The sequence below is a fragment of the Eptesicus fuscus genome, chromosome 11 (assembly GCF_027574615.1).
Source record: "Eptesicus fuscus isolate TK198812 chromosome 11, DD_ASM_mEF_20220401, whole genome shotgun sequence".
Lineage (NCBI taxonomy): Eukaryota > Metazoa > Chordata > Mammalia > Chiroptera > Vespertilionidae > Eptesicus > Eptesicus fuscus.
In genome coordinates this window covers 88,164,350-88,177,613 of record NC_072483.1, presented here as the reverse complement: position 1 = coordinate 88,177,613, position 13,264 = coordinate 88,164,350, and the positions used below count along the sequence as shown (strand labels likewise).

Sequence of the window (13,264 nt, the reverse complement as noted above, 5' to 3'; positions counted from 1 at the left end):
GGAAGTCGGTGCTGGGGATGCAATCTCTTGCTCGTCCCTTTCAATGACAATGTAAAACTTTCGTCAGTTATGCAGGGTGAGTCTTTGCCTTCGACTGCTCTCCTGTGACCCGTGAAATTCATTTTACTGTAAAATACAGAACCGAGTTTCAGGGCACATCTGCCCCATGAAACCTTGACAAGGATTCTCTTAACTCGCATGAGTTAACACTAGTTAGTTTTCAGAAAGATAATGGTCAGCACAGATCATTTTTCAAGTACATCCTTCATAATTGTCTACCCTCATTGTATATATTTGCCTTTCCCCATCTCTTCATATGAACTGCCATGTCTTAATAGTGTTTTATTGATTTGGTCAATTATTCATACTACCAATCAAATATAAAAGATAATGTATTGATTAACTCAAGGGTTCCAAACTGATGGACCCACAAGGGAAATTTAGCCTATAGACATATTTGCTTTGATCCAACTGGTATTAAAAAGATCTAAAAAAAAAAATCACACAATTTTAGATTTCTCAGTTTCTCTTTCCACACGGGACCTGAATCTCATGTGACTAGAATCTGCTTGAGCAGATTGGAATGCCCCCTTTAGGTAAACCTCAGCACTCTCTGTTGCTTACACTCAGCCGGTTTTACTCATTAAATGCCTACTTGGATCCTCTACGTGTGTGACACCTGCATTAGACTGGTGTTGGAGGTTGTGATGGTGTGCATACGTGTTTATGAAATAAACATTCAACCAAGATGGCTTAACAAATAGTCTCAATCCATGTGAGAAAGGAGATTATATTTATGTCAACTCATTTCTTCAGCACGAGAAATGAGTTGCCTATCAAATAGCAAAATATCACTCTAAGAATAAAAAATAGATTCCTAATTATAAATATCATGAAAAGAAAACTTCCTATATCCACAAAGCTGCACACTAATCCCATGAGACCTTTATCCCTACATTGTTTTGTTCCCTCGAGTTTTTTCTTCCCAAATGTATCACAGAAAAGTCATAATCTATTTTTTTTAGAAGAAGATTTATTTTGGATTAAGTGATTTCATGATGCAACATGGTTTTAAACAAAATAGAGATCAGTATGAAAATAAAATAAATTGTACACATTAAAATATCTTTCCTTCAAAGCATTTCAGAATCATAAAAAAAACACCACCACAAAAGCCAGGGGTTCAGATGAGGCTAAGAATACAGACTTTGCAGAAAACAAACAAGGAGTCTACATGTCAGAGTTCCAGGCTCCACTTAATACCACCCGAGAATCATTTCTAGGATGTCAACCATCTGCATTGTTTGCTTAAAAAAAAAAAAAAAAGATGAACTTTAAATATAAGGTGAAATGAGAGCTGTATAATCTTAATGCCAATAACAAATGCCTCCCATTATTATTCTCTATGAAAAGTCACATTGACTAGGTATGAATTTTAAATCAACTCAGCAAAACAGAAATATAACGATTACCTGGGATGCGTGGTGTGGTAGACACAGTAGGTGGATTTGGTGAAAGGAAATGGCAAGGCTTTAAAAAAATACATCACCTGGGCTCTACTGAAATCTTAGAAATAAATATGTTTGGTTTTTTTCTTGCAGAGCCTTAATATTAAAAAGTAAGCATTATTATAAAATTAGATTAATACTTTCAGTAAGAGGCGAGAGAGATGCATGTATTTTCATTTACTTTGGAATGCCTGCATCCCTATTGTAAAAACATGTAATCTTATGTACGTTCCAAATATTAACAGCCTCAAATTTTACCTATGATAGCATATAAAGAAACAGAAATAGGTTGTAATAACATCTTTTAGAGCATTAAGGTCCTAAAAGAACATTCGGTTCTGTGTGTTTCTTAGTTAATCCTTCCAAGGTATTTCTTGAATGTTATTTACCCCCCCCCCCCTTTTATTTTTTTTTTTGCAGAAGGTGATAGTAACCAGAAGTTTACTGATGATTCCTCATTGGCATCAGTAACAGCTGATTCAGTTTGAATCACACCACATACCGATCAACATGCCTCAGGGTTGTAATATCTTCAAATGAAAATCGGATAGAAAGACCTCACCTGCCCAAGGCCACTACAAGTAAAAACCACACACATAAATGTAGGGTTCCTGTGTTCCCCGGGAAATGGGGCCTGCCCATGCTGCTGACCTGTCCACCATGAAAGACAACTACTCTGCATCATAAGTCTAAGCAAATGTCTCTTCAGTCTTGACTTCCTGAAAAGTTGGAAACACTGACCGGGTCTCCATTTGAAATCCAGGAACCCAGTTCTGAGGTTTTCGCCTTCTAGATTAGCAGAGAACATTGAAGTCACCACTAGAAACCACGAGAATGTCTCCAAAGCTATTGGAACGTCCAAGAACGTCTACTGAAAAAACAAATCCAGTGGAATAAGCCAAGCAACACCCTTTCCTCTAGTTCATGCACGGAGTTCAATAGTAGTAACAATGCTTAAGTTTAAAAATACCCACAACGGAATTTAATACTAAATTACTGACTCTCCCCTGATGGAAGCTCTGGCTAGCTCTACCAGTGGGGGGCTACATTCTGTTTCCCAATACCAAAATGTCACCGACCTGCCGAACTTAGAAAAACGGGCTACTCCCAAGCAGCGCCCTCATTAGGCAACATGGCACGCTTTTCCTCAAAGTCAGAAACCAGATTGAGGTGCTTGCTCCCACCCCACCAGCAAGCCCTAACAGGATCCTCCCACCCCGTTTCAGCCTTCCCCCGCCCCCGTTACAGTCCTCCCTTCACTACTGCTAGTCCCACAGGCTCCTGGAATGCAGTTACCACTCCTCAGTCTGGACTGTTGTCAGTAATTAGCACTGCGTTCCTGGCGGGCAGGGCACGTCTTTTTTGCTTTTTTCGTTTCTTATCTCCCAGCGGGGAGCAGTCGGTTGGCTTTAAGCCACCATTTAGAAATGAGAAGCTTGGCTGTCTCTGGGATCCCTTTGCTCCCAGGTTAGACAAACACACCTATCTGGAAAGCACAATGGAACCACAAAGTTAATGGATTTTGCAAAAATTGGGAATTTAATTGAAAGACAGTCTCGATTTAAACTCAGGTTTTATGGGAGGAAGGTGTCTAAGATCTAGTGTTTGCACTCATCACCTAAATCAGAAAGCAGATCAGAGAGCACGAAGGGCCGGAGACTCGGTTTGGAGATTAGTCTTCACTTGCACGCTTTGACTGTGCAGACTTACACAGATCTCTTAATGATCACATGGCATCATTTCACCTGCCTGGGGAATTTCCTGAATGGGGTTCAAACTGGAAAGATTTTTAGACTCTTCATTGTAAGATCTTTGTCTTAGTTAGAAGTGGTCACGTTCTAAATACAATTTGTGTAGAAAGAAAAAAAAAAAATTGGATGACTGTGAGGACAGAGAGGAAAAAAACCCAACCCTGCAGTAGTTTCTTCATCCACATCACTGCCACTCCGCTAGCAGGGCTTTCTAGATCCATCCTTACTAAAAATGAAAAAATAAAAGAAGGCTTCTGATTAAAGACCTTTTTTTCCCCATGATGTTGCTTCCAAATAGTATTTGAGAAAACTAAACTGCTATACTATATAAATCCACCAAAAGCAATCAAATTGGGCATTCTGTTTTTCATTTCTTATAACAAACAAAAATTTCTTAATAAAATGCAACCGTTAAGCGAATGGGGAGTTTTTCCAGAAATGGACAGTACTCATTTCTTCATGGGCTTTTCTGAAGGCGTCACATTTTAGAGGGTTCGAAAAAGCGAGCCTTTGGTAGATGAATCATCTTGCGAAATTCACTGAAAGCGAAACATGCTGGTAGAAACATTAGCTCTCCATCTCTGGTGACGAAACCTAGAATTGTAACTATAAAGTACTGAAACCTCTCACCAGCCAGCCACGAACACCAGCCTCAAACCAGATGGGGACGTGATACCTTCGACCCCACGAAGTATGTGAGGATCCAGAGATGATGCGCCCGGAAGTCCTCTGACACTCTAACGTGCGATACAAGCAGGTGCTACCATTGCCGTTAACCAGTTAACCATCTGAACGCCGTTCTACCATAAGGATTCTTATGCAGGTGACACAGATTTTCCTTCATTTACTACCGAATTCCTCCTAAGTCGTCCTGGACACAACAGATGCTAGAAAGGGATGGCCACGCTTCTCTGACCAAGATCCATTCGTCTTGTGCACAAGAAAAACGTTTGGCCCCAGAAGTGGGCCGGGCTCAAGGACTGGCATTTTTCACAGTGAACACGGAAGGTACACTGGAGTGCAGATGGAAGGAACCGGAAACGTCCAGGTTTCACTTGGGCATTTCTTGGATAATTTGGAGATCCCCCAGTCGTTCCTTCAGGTTCAGCTCCTCACATGCACACTTTAAACCCTCGTGTATCAATGCATCATGAGCTCCAACACTTGACCAGTATCAACACACTATGACATGCCTGTAGTCCCCAACAGAAAGGGCATTGATGTGACCTTCCTTCCCTCCTTGGTTATAAGCACCCACGTATGAAGCCTTCAATGACTTCCCAGATGGAACAAGCCATTCTCTTCTCATTCCTTAATTGTAGAACAAACCAAATTCTGTTAAAAATACTTTTTTGAACCTTGGTGCCTACTCCTCTAGACCATGAGCTTCTCAAGGGCGGATTTTGAATTTGCAGCTCCATGATCGGACACAGTGGCTGACACGGGGCGAATGCCAACACTGCGCCTCTCCTCTCATCTCAGAGATTCTCTGCGTACGTACACGATGCATCGTGACTCTCTTTTATGCTGTAAGACGGGGCGGTGTGAGTATCACTTAAGAGTTTCTTAAAGGAACGAGGCCATGCAGCGAGTTACCCAGTTCACGGTCCAGAAGAAAAAGATATATGGATATTTCTATTTGTAGAGTGTATTCAAGTCTAAATTATTCTGTGGACATGATATTTAATATTCTAGAAAGTGATCATTGGACTTTTTGTTTTACTAGTGAAGAAAAATAGGCCAGTAACCATGGCGGTTTGATAGGCTAAGTACATCTTTGAGAATCCCCAATTCTGAGAACAGTAGCAGCTAGATGCTTGTACTGTTATATGAGAAGTTGGGATGCCCTCACAAATAAATATATTTGTTAGAAATAATTAAAGAGATACACTTTACTTCAAATTTCTTTCACCTGATAATGTGGAGTATGGTAACAGTGCCACAGACCAAAATGAAAGCTCACGTGGTCTATGAATGTATTTTTGAAAGAAATGCAACCTTCAATTTCAGCTGTTTAGAGAATGCCGGCTCTGAAACATCACATTACCATAAAAAATGTCGTTTTTTTAAATAAAGTATATTATATTATTTTCCTTATAATGAAAACATATAAACAAGTAAAAATAATTTGCAAAATTAAAAATACTTACATTCATGATCAGTAAGTACACACTAACAGCTCCAGTTAAAACTGTTTTCTCTTCCCTGTGTTTCTGGCCCAATGATCGGACTCAGGGAACCTTCCCTTCCCAGCTGCGGGCTCTGGGGGTCTTTATTCCAGAACATTTCCCCGCACGGCAGCATCTGCCTCTAGTGCAGGAACGCAGCCTGGGTGGTTTTCCTCTGGAGACTCCAGCAGTAAATGCAGCTTACCCAACGGGGAGGGGTGGGGGCAATCGCTCTTCCAACCAACCCACAAAACCCATGCACGTGACCTCTATCAAGTGTGAGACCGCCAACATCCCATCACTAGGATCCCACGGCTCCGTATAGCTCAGAGAAGTGGCCGGGCCATGCCTGCAAAACCATAAGCTGGCAAACCACACGTCAACCCAACGCGTTTATTATTCACAATGTAACGTCACTGCCGTGAGCCTCTGGGGAGGTATGGCCATCCGTCCAGAAATAAACAACGATGTGGGAAAAACCCGAAAGCAGTAGAAAGGACGCCCTCTGATAAAACGAAGCCGATGTTAACGTCAGTGAGGTCACGCGGCGTCCGAGGTGCCCGAGGAGCCCGCTTCCTTATGTCGGTAAGGAATCTGCGCATCAGCGAAAACACAGGCTTGGAAACGGAGTACCGAGGGCTTCCGCCTGTGACGTCACTGACGAGGGAGCCGGAATTCCCGTTACTAAAGAGAGCTGACCCCTTAGGTGCTGCTGACGGCTCCCTCAGTGAGCTTGGGGTTTCATGATGCTGAACAAATAAAAAGTGGGGGGAGGGGGAAAGGGGGTACGAAATATCTTTATTAAATGCCATCCTGTAAAGTATCTGATGGATGGAAGAGTCTAATGCATTTTAAATAAATGCATAGTGTACGATCACGTATCGTGAGCCTTAAAAAATTATTACTGAGATGCACAGTCCGGTGGTGGTAGACATGGCACGGTGGAGAAGTCTGGTTTCGAAGCTGTTTCCGGTTATCCTTGCCAAGGGAGGGAGCTGCTGTCAGTCACCTTGTAACGTCCCTGCAACTTTGGTACATTCAGTGCAAAATGTTTCGGGGAATTGGTTTGTACCTTCATAAAAATCAAAGGCCCTTTGGTTCCCTGGACAGTGCTTCGAAGGACACCGACGAGCATGATGCCCACGTAAGCATGGAACACGGCAATGGCTCGGGCGACACGGACAGCAGGACAGGTGGGCTCCTATACACACCTCAAAGAACATAAGTATCATGAACCTGTAAAAAAAGGGAACAGAACTCACCGGGGACTTCTTCCTGATACGCTGTGAGTTAATCGCTAGTTATTGAAAACAGTTTCCATGCATTAGGAAGCATAAACCTGTCGGGAGGAATGCGCTGTAGAACAGTTTGTCTCCAGCCATGACGGCGCACAGACCACTCTGCACATCCATCGTCACAGACCACCCGATGGCAAACCTTTCGAGCTGCCTCAGGTCGACTTGGTTTCGTTTCCACTCGGGTCCCGTGGAAGCTGAAACCCACGTGCACACCATGCAGGCACACAGAAGCAGGAAAAGGAATATTCTGTGGTGACGTGGGGCGCACACACAAAGGTACTTTCGGGAAATACACGTGTTTTTATTCCGTTATTGAGCGCGCACTAATCTGGAGAGCGGGTCAAGGGCTGCCGGTTTGGCTTGAACCACGTTCAAGGTTAAGTTTCGAGAGTCTCCCGAGTCCCTGCACAGTGACCTTGAGCTGACCCCGCTCAGGTTCGTCTTGGTCTTGGGACGCAACGAATGGGAAGAAGCGTGGCAGTCAGGACCTGCTGATGGAAAGACGGCGGGGCTGTCCCCTGGGCATCAAGCTCACCCCCATCCTTCAGAAAGGACTCCTCACCACGAGCCCGTCCCCAAACGTGGCTCAGACCTGCCAAGGGATGGCGTCACTTGGATGGAAGCACGCGCTGACCCTCCCGGTGGTGGGCCATCCTGGGAGGGCAGCTCCCCAACCCGCCCGTCCCCACGCAGCCGGGCACTGGGCTTCTGGTCACTCAAGTCCAAAGGTGCTGGTCTCTTCAACGGCTGTCAGGAGCTTCTCATACAGCATGGAGAACGAGGGGTACGGGGGGAGGTCCAGGCGGTTGAAACACGTGTGAGCTCTGTGAACAGAAGAAGCACATGGAGCTTAGAGTGCTTAGGGTGATAGGAGACTGCCCTGTGTGTGTGTGTGCATGCGTGTGTGCGCACGTGCGCAAGCAAGTTGGTTTCTTGTCTATTTCCACGCTCTTTTTGGGGAAAAACTTTGAAAATATTTTGACTTGAAAATTCAGAATTGAAAACAAAAATTCAGAATTAAATTTCTCTTCGGGAAACGGATATTTAAAAAGTGTGTTTTCTTTATATTTTCACAACCACTTATCCATTTGACATACACATTTGGTTTTTTGTTTCTCTTGACATTTTTTTTAAAGACATGCTTATATACTCTTGCAAAGAAATTTATTTTCAGAATCGGCATTTGCATGGATGTTTCAAAAATCTATGGTTTCACGGTGTTTCATTTTCTGGGGCAGGGACGGGCACCGAGTGTCTCTGAAGACCTGGCCATGGTGTGGATTCTCTGGAAATTCCCTGGCAGGACTTCCCTGTCAGTCAGGGCACCACTGCCGATGCCTTTGAATTCTGTGTATAATCTGTTTTCTCCTAAATCACAATGCAAAATAATGGCCACTTAAAACATTACATGAAGTATCCTTTTTTAGAAATACCCCTCCCCCTATTTTGCCTAGATAGGGAAAAACTATGCTTTCCTGTTATTTGCACCTGAATCACAATAAAAAAATTGACGGTCTTCAAATAATACATCTTATCAGGAAGCAAATCTACACTCTGACATGGAATAGGAGGCACTTTATTATGAATGTCCAACAGCTTGTTTGTGGAGCTAAACTTTGACTTAAATGCTCCTGCCCTGGCCCAGTAGCTCAGTTGATTAGAGCATCATCCTTGATGTAAAAGGTTTGTGGGTTCAATCCCTGGTCAGGGTGCATACACGAATCAACCAATGGAAGCATGACTAAGTGGAACAACAAAGTGATGCTTCTCTCTCTCTCTCTCTCTCTTCTCTCTCTCTCCTCCCCCCCTTATTCTTTCTCTAAAAATAATGCTCCTGAATTAATATGGAATATCAAGAGCTATGTCTTAGATAGAAGTGGTCAAGTTATAAATACAATTTGTGTAGAAAGAAAGAAAAAAATTGGATGAATGTGAGGACAGAGAGGAAAAAACACAACCCTGCAGTAGTTTCTTCATCCACATCACTGCCACTCCGCTAGCAGGGCTTTCTAGATCCATCCTTATTAAAAATGAGCTCTTCTTACAAAGCCACATTTACATTTCTGTTCTTATAAATCACGTGTATACTTATGAAGTCAATCAATTATGTCCCTGGACGCAGTGTAGCGTGGTGGTGGGACGATCGGAGGTTTGGAGCTAGCCTCGGGTTTGAGACCTAGCTCTACCAACCAGGATTTGGAGTGAGTTATTAAAACTCTCCGAAGCTCAATTTTCTCCCCAATAAAGGGAGTCACATAATTTGTCTCGGAAGGAGATGAGGATTAAATGAAATGACAGAAACATGCTTAATACAATGCGTGGCTCATCCTGTTTGACCAATTAATAAGAGATGCATTGTTAACTACACTTCCTTATCATCAAAAAGATTCACTCTAATTGCCTACATTGAGTTGCCAAGAGAGAATCATGACGCATGGAAATGGTGAGCGAACAAAGACATGAGAAGGCAGGTGTGTGCCCACACGGCCGATTAGAGGCAGGAATGGAAAGGGGCTCGGGTATGAGAAGACCCGTTTTCGGACTCAGCCACAGCACCAGCTCGGAGTTTACAACTCTCGTTACTACAAACTCTGGGACATTCGGAGGGGAAGTCATCTCATTAATACTTGCAGCCAAATACCTTTTCGTTGGAGGCAGCCGATCAATGGTTCTCTCTCATCATTGATGTTTCTGTTTCTCTCTCCCTCTCCCTTCCTCTCTGAAGTCAATAAAAATATTTTAAAAAAGAATAGTCCATTGTATGTATATACCAGTTTGTTATCCACATGTTGACAAACATCTGCTTGTTTCCATCTTTTGGCTACTGTACAAAATGCTACCACGATTTCCGCCTTGTGAGACACCGAGCAAAAGGCCCAGGTAAGCCACGCCCGGACTTCTGAGCCACAGAAGCAGCGATGGAACAGTTGTGTGCTGTTGGGAACTGCGACGTGTGTGGGAATGTGTTCTACAGCAACCGAAAACTCCTACAGGTCTCCAGGTCCAAGTCCAAGGAAAGGCGGCAGGTGAGCTAGCTGAGATTCAATAGCATCACACCTGTCGAGGGCAGGCAGGGCAAAGCTGGGGTGAACAGCGGCCTTTCGCTGTCCAGGTCCCTGAGCACAGACACAGGAATGCTGCCTGTCTCTGCAGCTCCTGCGTCACCTTTGTCGACACGAGTATGTTAGCCCCCGAATCCGTAAGCCTGGGCAGGCTTTTCTCCGAGGTCCCAGATCCCAACACAAAGGGAGGGACTGGACACCTTTCTTGATCCTCTTCGGTCCGGACACACTCGCAGTGGCTGGTCCATGACCTAAGGCGACCACTGCCTCCCGAGGGACAGCGGCTTGTATAACATACGGTTACCCTAACGAAACGTTCCTTCTGAGCGAACTGGCCGGCTCCTCCTCTGACAAATGCCTCAGGAGGATGGAGAAAGCACATCTTGTAAAGGGGGAAACCGTGCAGAAAGACTAAATGGTTTTCCCAAGGTCAAAGTTGAGTCAGTGGCCAAATCAAGAGCAGGGCCTCAGCCGTGGGTTCCTAGGGGAAGTCCAGCATCAAACCCAAGCAGGGATGCTCATGGGCTCAGTTCTTTCATTCTCGGACGCCTGTCAATTTCATCCCCTCCCGGACAGCAAACCGCTAGTCCTCCCCCTCCTACCAGACTGCATACATTTCGAGGCCAGGGATTAGCCAAATAAGCTTCAAACGGCTTTTAAATGGATTACTCAAAGACACTACGCAGTGTCAGCTCTGGGGAAAACGGTCCCCATTGGGTCCATCCAAAAAACCCTGGGAGATACCGGGGGATTTTTAGGTGCTTAGCTCTACCTCGGGCTCCCCAGAAAACAGCTACTCAGAGTGATAAGAATCTCCAGGAAGCTTGTTTACAGTGGAGACTGGGGCTGCACCCCCCGAGGTTCTAATTCAGAAGGTTTGGGGGGGTGGGGTGGACTCGGGACCTGCGTGTGAACTGTCACTCCAAGTGCGGCTGATGCAGGTGGTCTCCCCTGCGGAGAGGCATCGAGTGGGTCAGAAACAAGCTCTCTGTGCCGGCGGTCCACACCAGCATTCTGTGCGCTTGCAACGAATTTCACAACTCCTCACAAACAAGGCAGCGCTGCTAACGAGGAAATTGAGGAATCGTGCGGTCCAGCACATTGCCCAATATCTACCATCGACGTGCCGTAGGAGCCAAAAACAGGAAGGGGGAAAAAACAAAGCAAAACAAAACACAACCCTCGGAGGCTTTCACACCCCCGCCCGCCCCACTCCGCGTCCCCAGAAAACTCCAGCAGGAGGAACAGCCGGCTGGGACCGTGTTGATGTTGGCAGCAAACACACCCCCGTCAGTCAGGCTCCACGAAAGGACATTTTCCAAACCTCTCCGAGGGCTCTAATGAGTTTACCTCACTTTGGCCTCCGCAGCCAGAGCCACGCGCGGAGGCCGGGCCGGAGCCGTCTGTGGGGGGTCACGCTGGCACCAACATAGGGAACCCCCCCCCCCCCACCCCCCCGACATCTGGTCTGGCCTAACAGATAGATCTCTGGGTGCTTTCTGGATTCTTCCGATGTTCACCAGGAGGTCGCATTCGTACCCTCTCTTCTTTCCTAGAGAAGGTCAGGTCTGTTACCCAAACCCAGCGGGCCACGTAGCACAGGACAACCAGGTGGTCTGCGATGGTTCACTGCATTTCTGTGTGTGTGTGTGTGTGTGTGTGTGTGTGTGTGTGAATATGTGTGAGTGTGTGTGTGTGTGTGTGTGTGTGTGTGAGTGTGTACTTACCTATTCATTTAGTCCCCATTTTCCCAGAAGTGAATTATGGTAGTTTATAAGGACTCAAAATATAAGACACAAAAAAATTATAATCAGGATCTTAAATTGAGAGGAAAAAGGACAGTAAATGCTGTGCTAGAAATAAGATGTATTTGAATACAATGAGGCCTTGCTATTTGCAATATAATTTAGAAAGTGTTTGTCAAAATTCTCTTTTTTTCCCCCCAGTTGTCCGTGGTGCCTCATTCTTCAGAGTTTCAGTTTCCTTACTCCTACTCCTGCCTCTGCACCAAATAATTAAAAGCATTCTGGAAAATTCCTAAGGGATCTTGGACCGTACAGATTTGTCTAGAAATGGGAGGATTCCTGACCCCATGGACCAGTCAAGTCACAGTGTTATGTACCCGTTTTACCCCCGGCTGCCCCCCGAGGCCACGGGTGCCTGCAGCGCCACGGCCAGGGCACTCCCGGGAAGGCGCTGAGTGGGCCTGGAGGGGGGGCAGGCAAAGGGGGCTCGCCTTGGCCTCTCCGGAGCCTCCTAATTCAGCGCCCAGGGGTGCTCGGGCAGCACCCACGCCCCTTCGCCTGCAGAACCTCTTTTATTATTTCCCCCTGGAAGATGCCATATTTTGAAAGCTTGTCGTTCCCATGCAAAATGCCCTGGTGAATAAAAAGTAATCTTTAATTTGCGTTCCACTTCATTCCCTCCTCTGTTCATTGAACAAACTTCCTGAGCTCACCCTGCAGGCCGGGCACCGAGCTGCCGCCGGCAGGTGAGGATGATTGGTCCGGTTTCTGCCTACGAGGAGTCTGCACTCAGGCAGCAACATGTACAGACATCTGGGACCCCCGCAATGCCATGCAGTCCGTGCTCTGTACTCGGGGACCTGGCCACTGTGAGCCGGTGCTGAAATCCAGCCCCCCTTCGGCTCTGCTCACCACACCGGGGGCCCTCCCTAGCCCAGGAGACCACGGACACCCCGTCTAACCGACCACAGGGTTCCCCGGGGCCCGCACACAACCCATCACAACACGACGCGTTTCAGGTTTGCGCCGCAGAGCGCCCAGTGCTGAGCTGGGGAGCATCTGGGTGTGCAGGTTTTCCGGATCGAGGAGGAGGAGGAGGCTGTTCGCAGCACAGGGACCGGAAGGGAAGTGTGAGGGAGCACTGCCTCTTCAGGAAACCTGAGAAGTAGGGGAGCTTGAGTGACAGGAGCCAAGGCCGCACCTGAAGCCAGAGGAGGAGGTGGGGCCACAGCAGGAAGCGAAGGGAGTCCATGCAAAGGCCTCTCCAGCATCCCGCGGAAGAAAGGGAGCTGGGGTCTGGGTGTGGACAGCGATGTGGCAGAGGTGCCACTAACCAAGACAGGAGACGGGTAGGGGGTGGATGATGGATTCAGAGCTTGCATTCAGCCTGAGGAATCCCAAGGGACCAGCTACACGGTGATAACACTCCATGGAAGTAATCTGGTGACTGTTTTGCTAGCCCAAGGAGATTCATGAACGCAAATAAAGGTATAACCTCGGTTACGACTTTCAAAATATTCACAATTTCTCTCCCGCCCCCCTTAATACTTTCTTTGGCCACGAGATTGAGAGTAGGAATTCCTGCTAAGACTAGTGCACACATCTCTGTGTGACCCCTGGTGGCCCAGCACAGCCCCCGACCCTCGCCAGGTGTTCTCTGAATGAGAATCGATGAAAAGGAATTCTATGGCAGTTACTGCCCCACGAATGTGTCATGTGCCATTTGGTGCCA

The 13,264-nt window shown here is 46.3% G+C and overlaps 1 protein-coding gene and 1 long non-coding RNA gene across 2 annotated transcripts in view; one reads left to right on the top strand and one right to left on the bottom strand.

Annotated features, from left to right (window-relative positions):
• Positions 1-7,005: 7,005 nt before the first annotated feature.
• The window catches only part of HECW2 (HECT, C2 and WW domain containing E3 ubiquitin protein ligase 2), a 183,187-nt gene continuing 176,928 nt past the window's right edge, over positions 7,006-13,264 (bottom strand). The window contains exon 28 of the mRNA XM_054723028.1: positions 7,006-7,549. Within this exon, the coding sequence (XP_054579003.1) occupies positions 7,438-7,549 (112 nt within the window). The 3' untranslated portion in view covers positions 7,006-7,437. The remainder of the gene's footprint in view (positions 7,550-13,264) is intronic.
• LOC129150702 (uncharacterized) lies at positions 11,297-12,195 on the top strand. The gene is made up of 2 exons (XR_008557423.1): positions 11,297-11,348; positions 11,734-12,195. It is a non-coding gene; the product is annotated as an uncharacterized LOC129150702 (long non-coding RNA).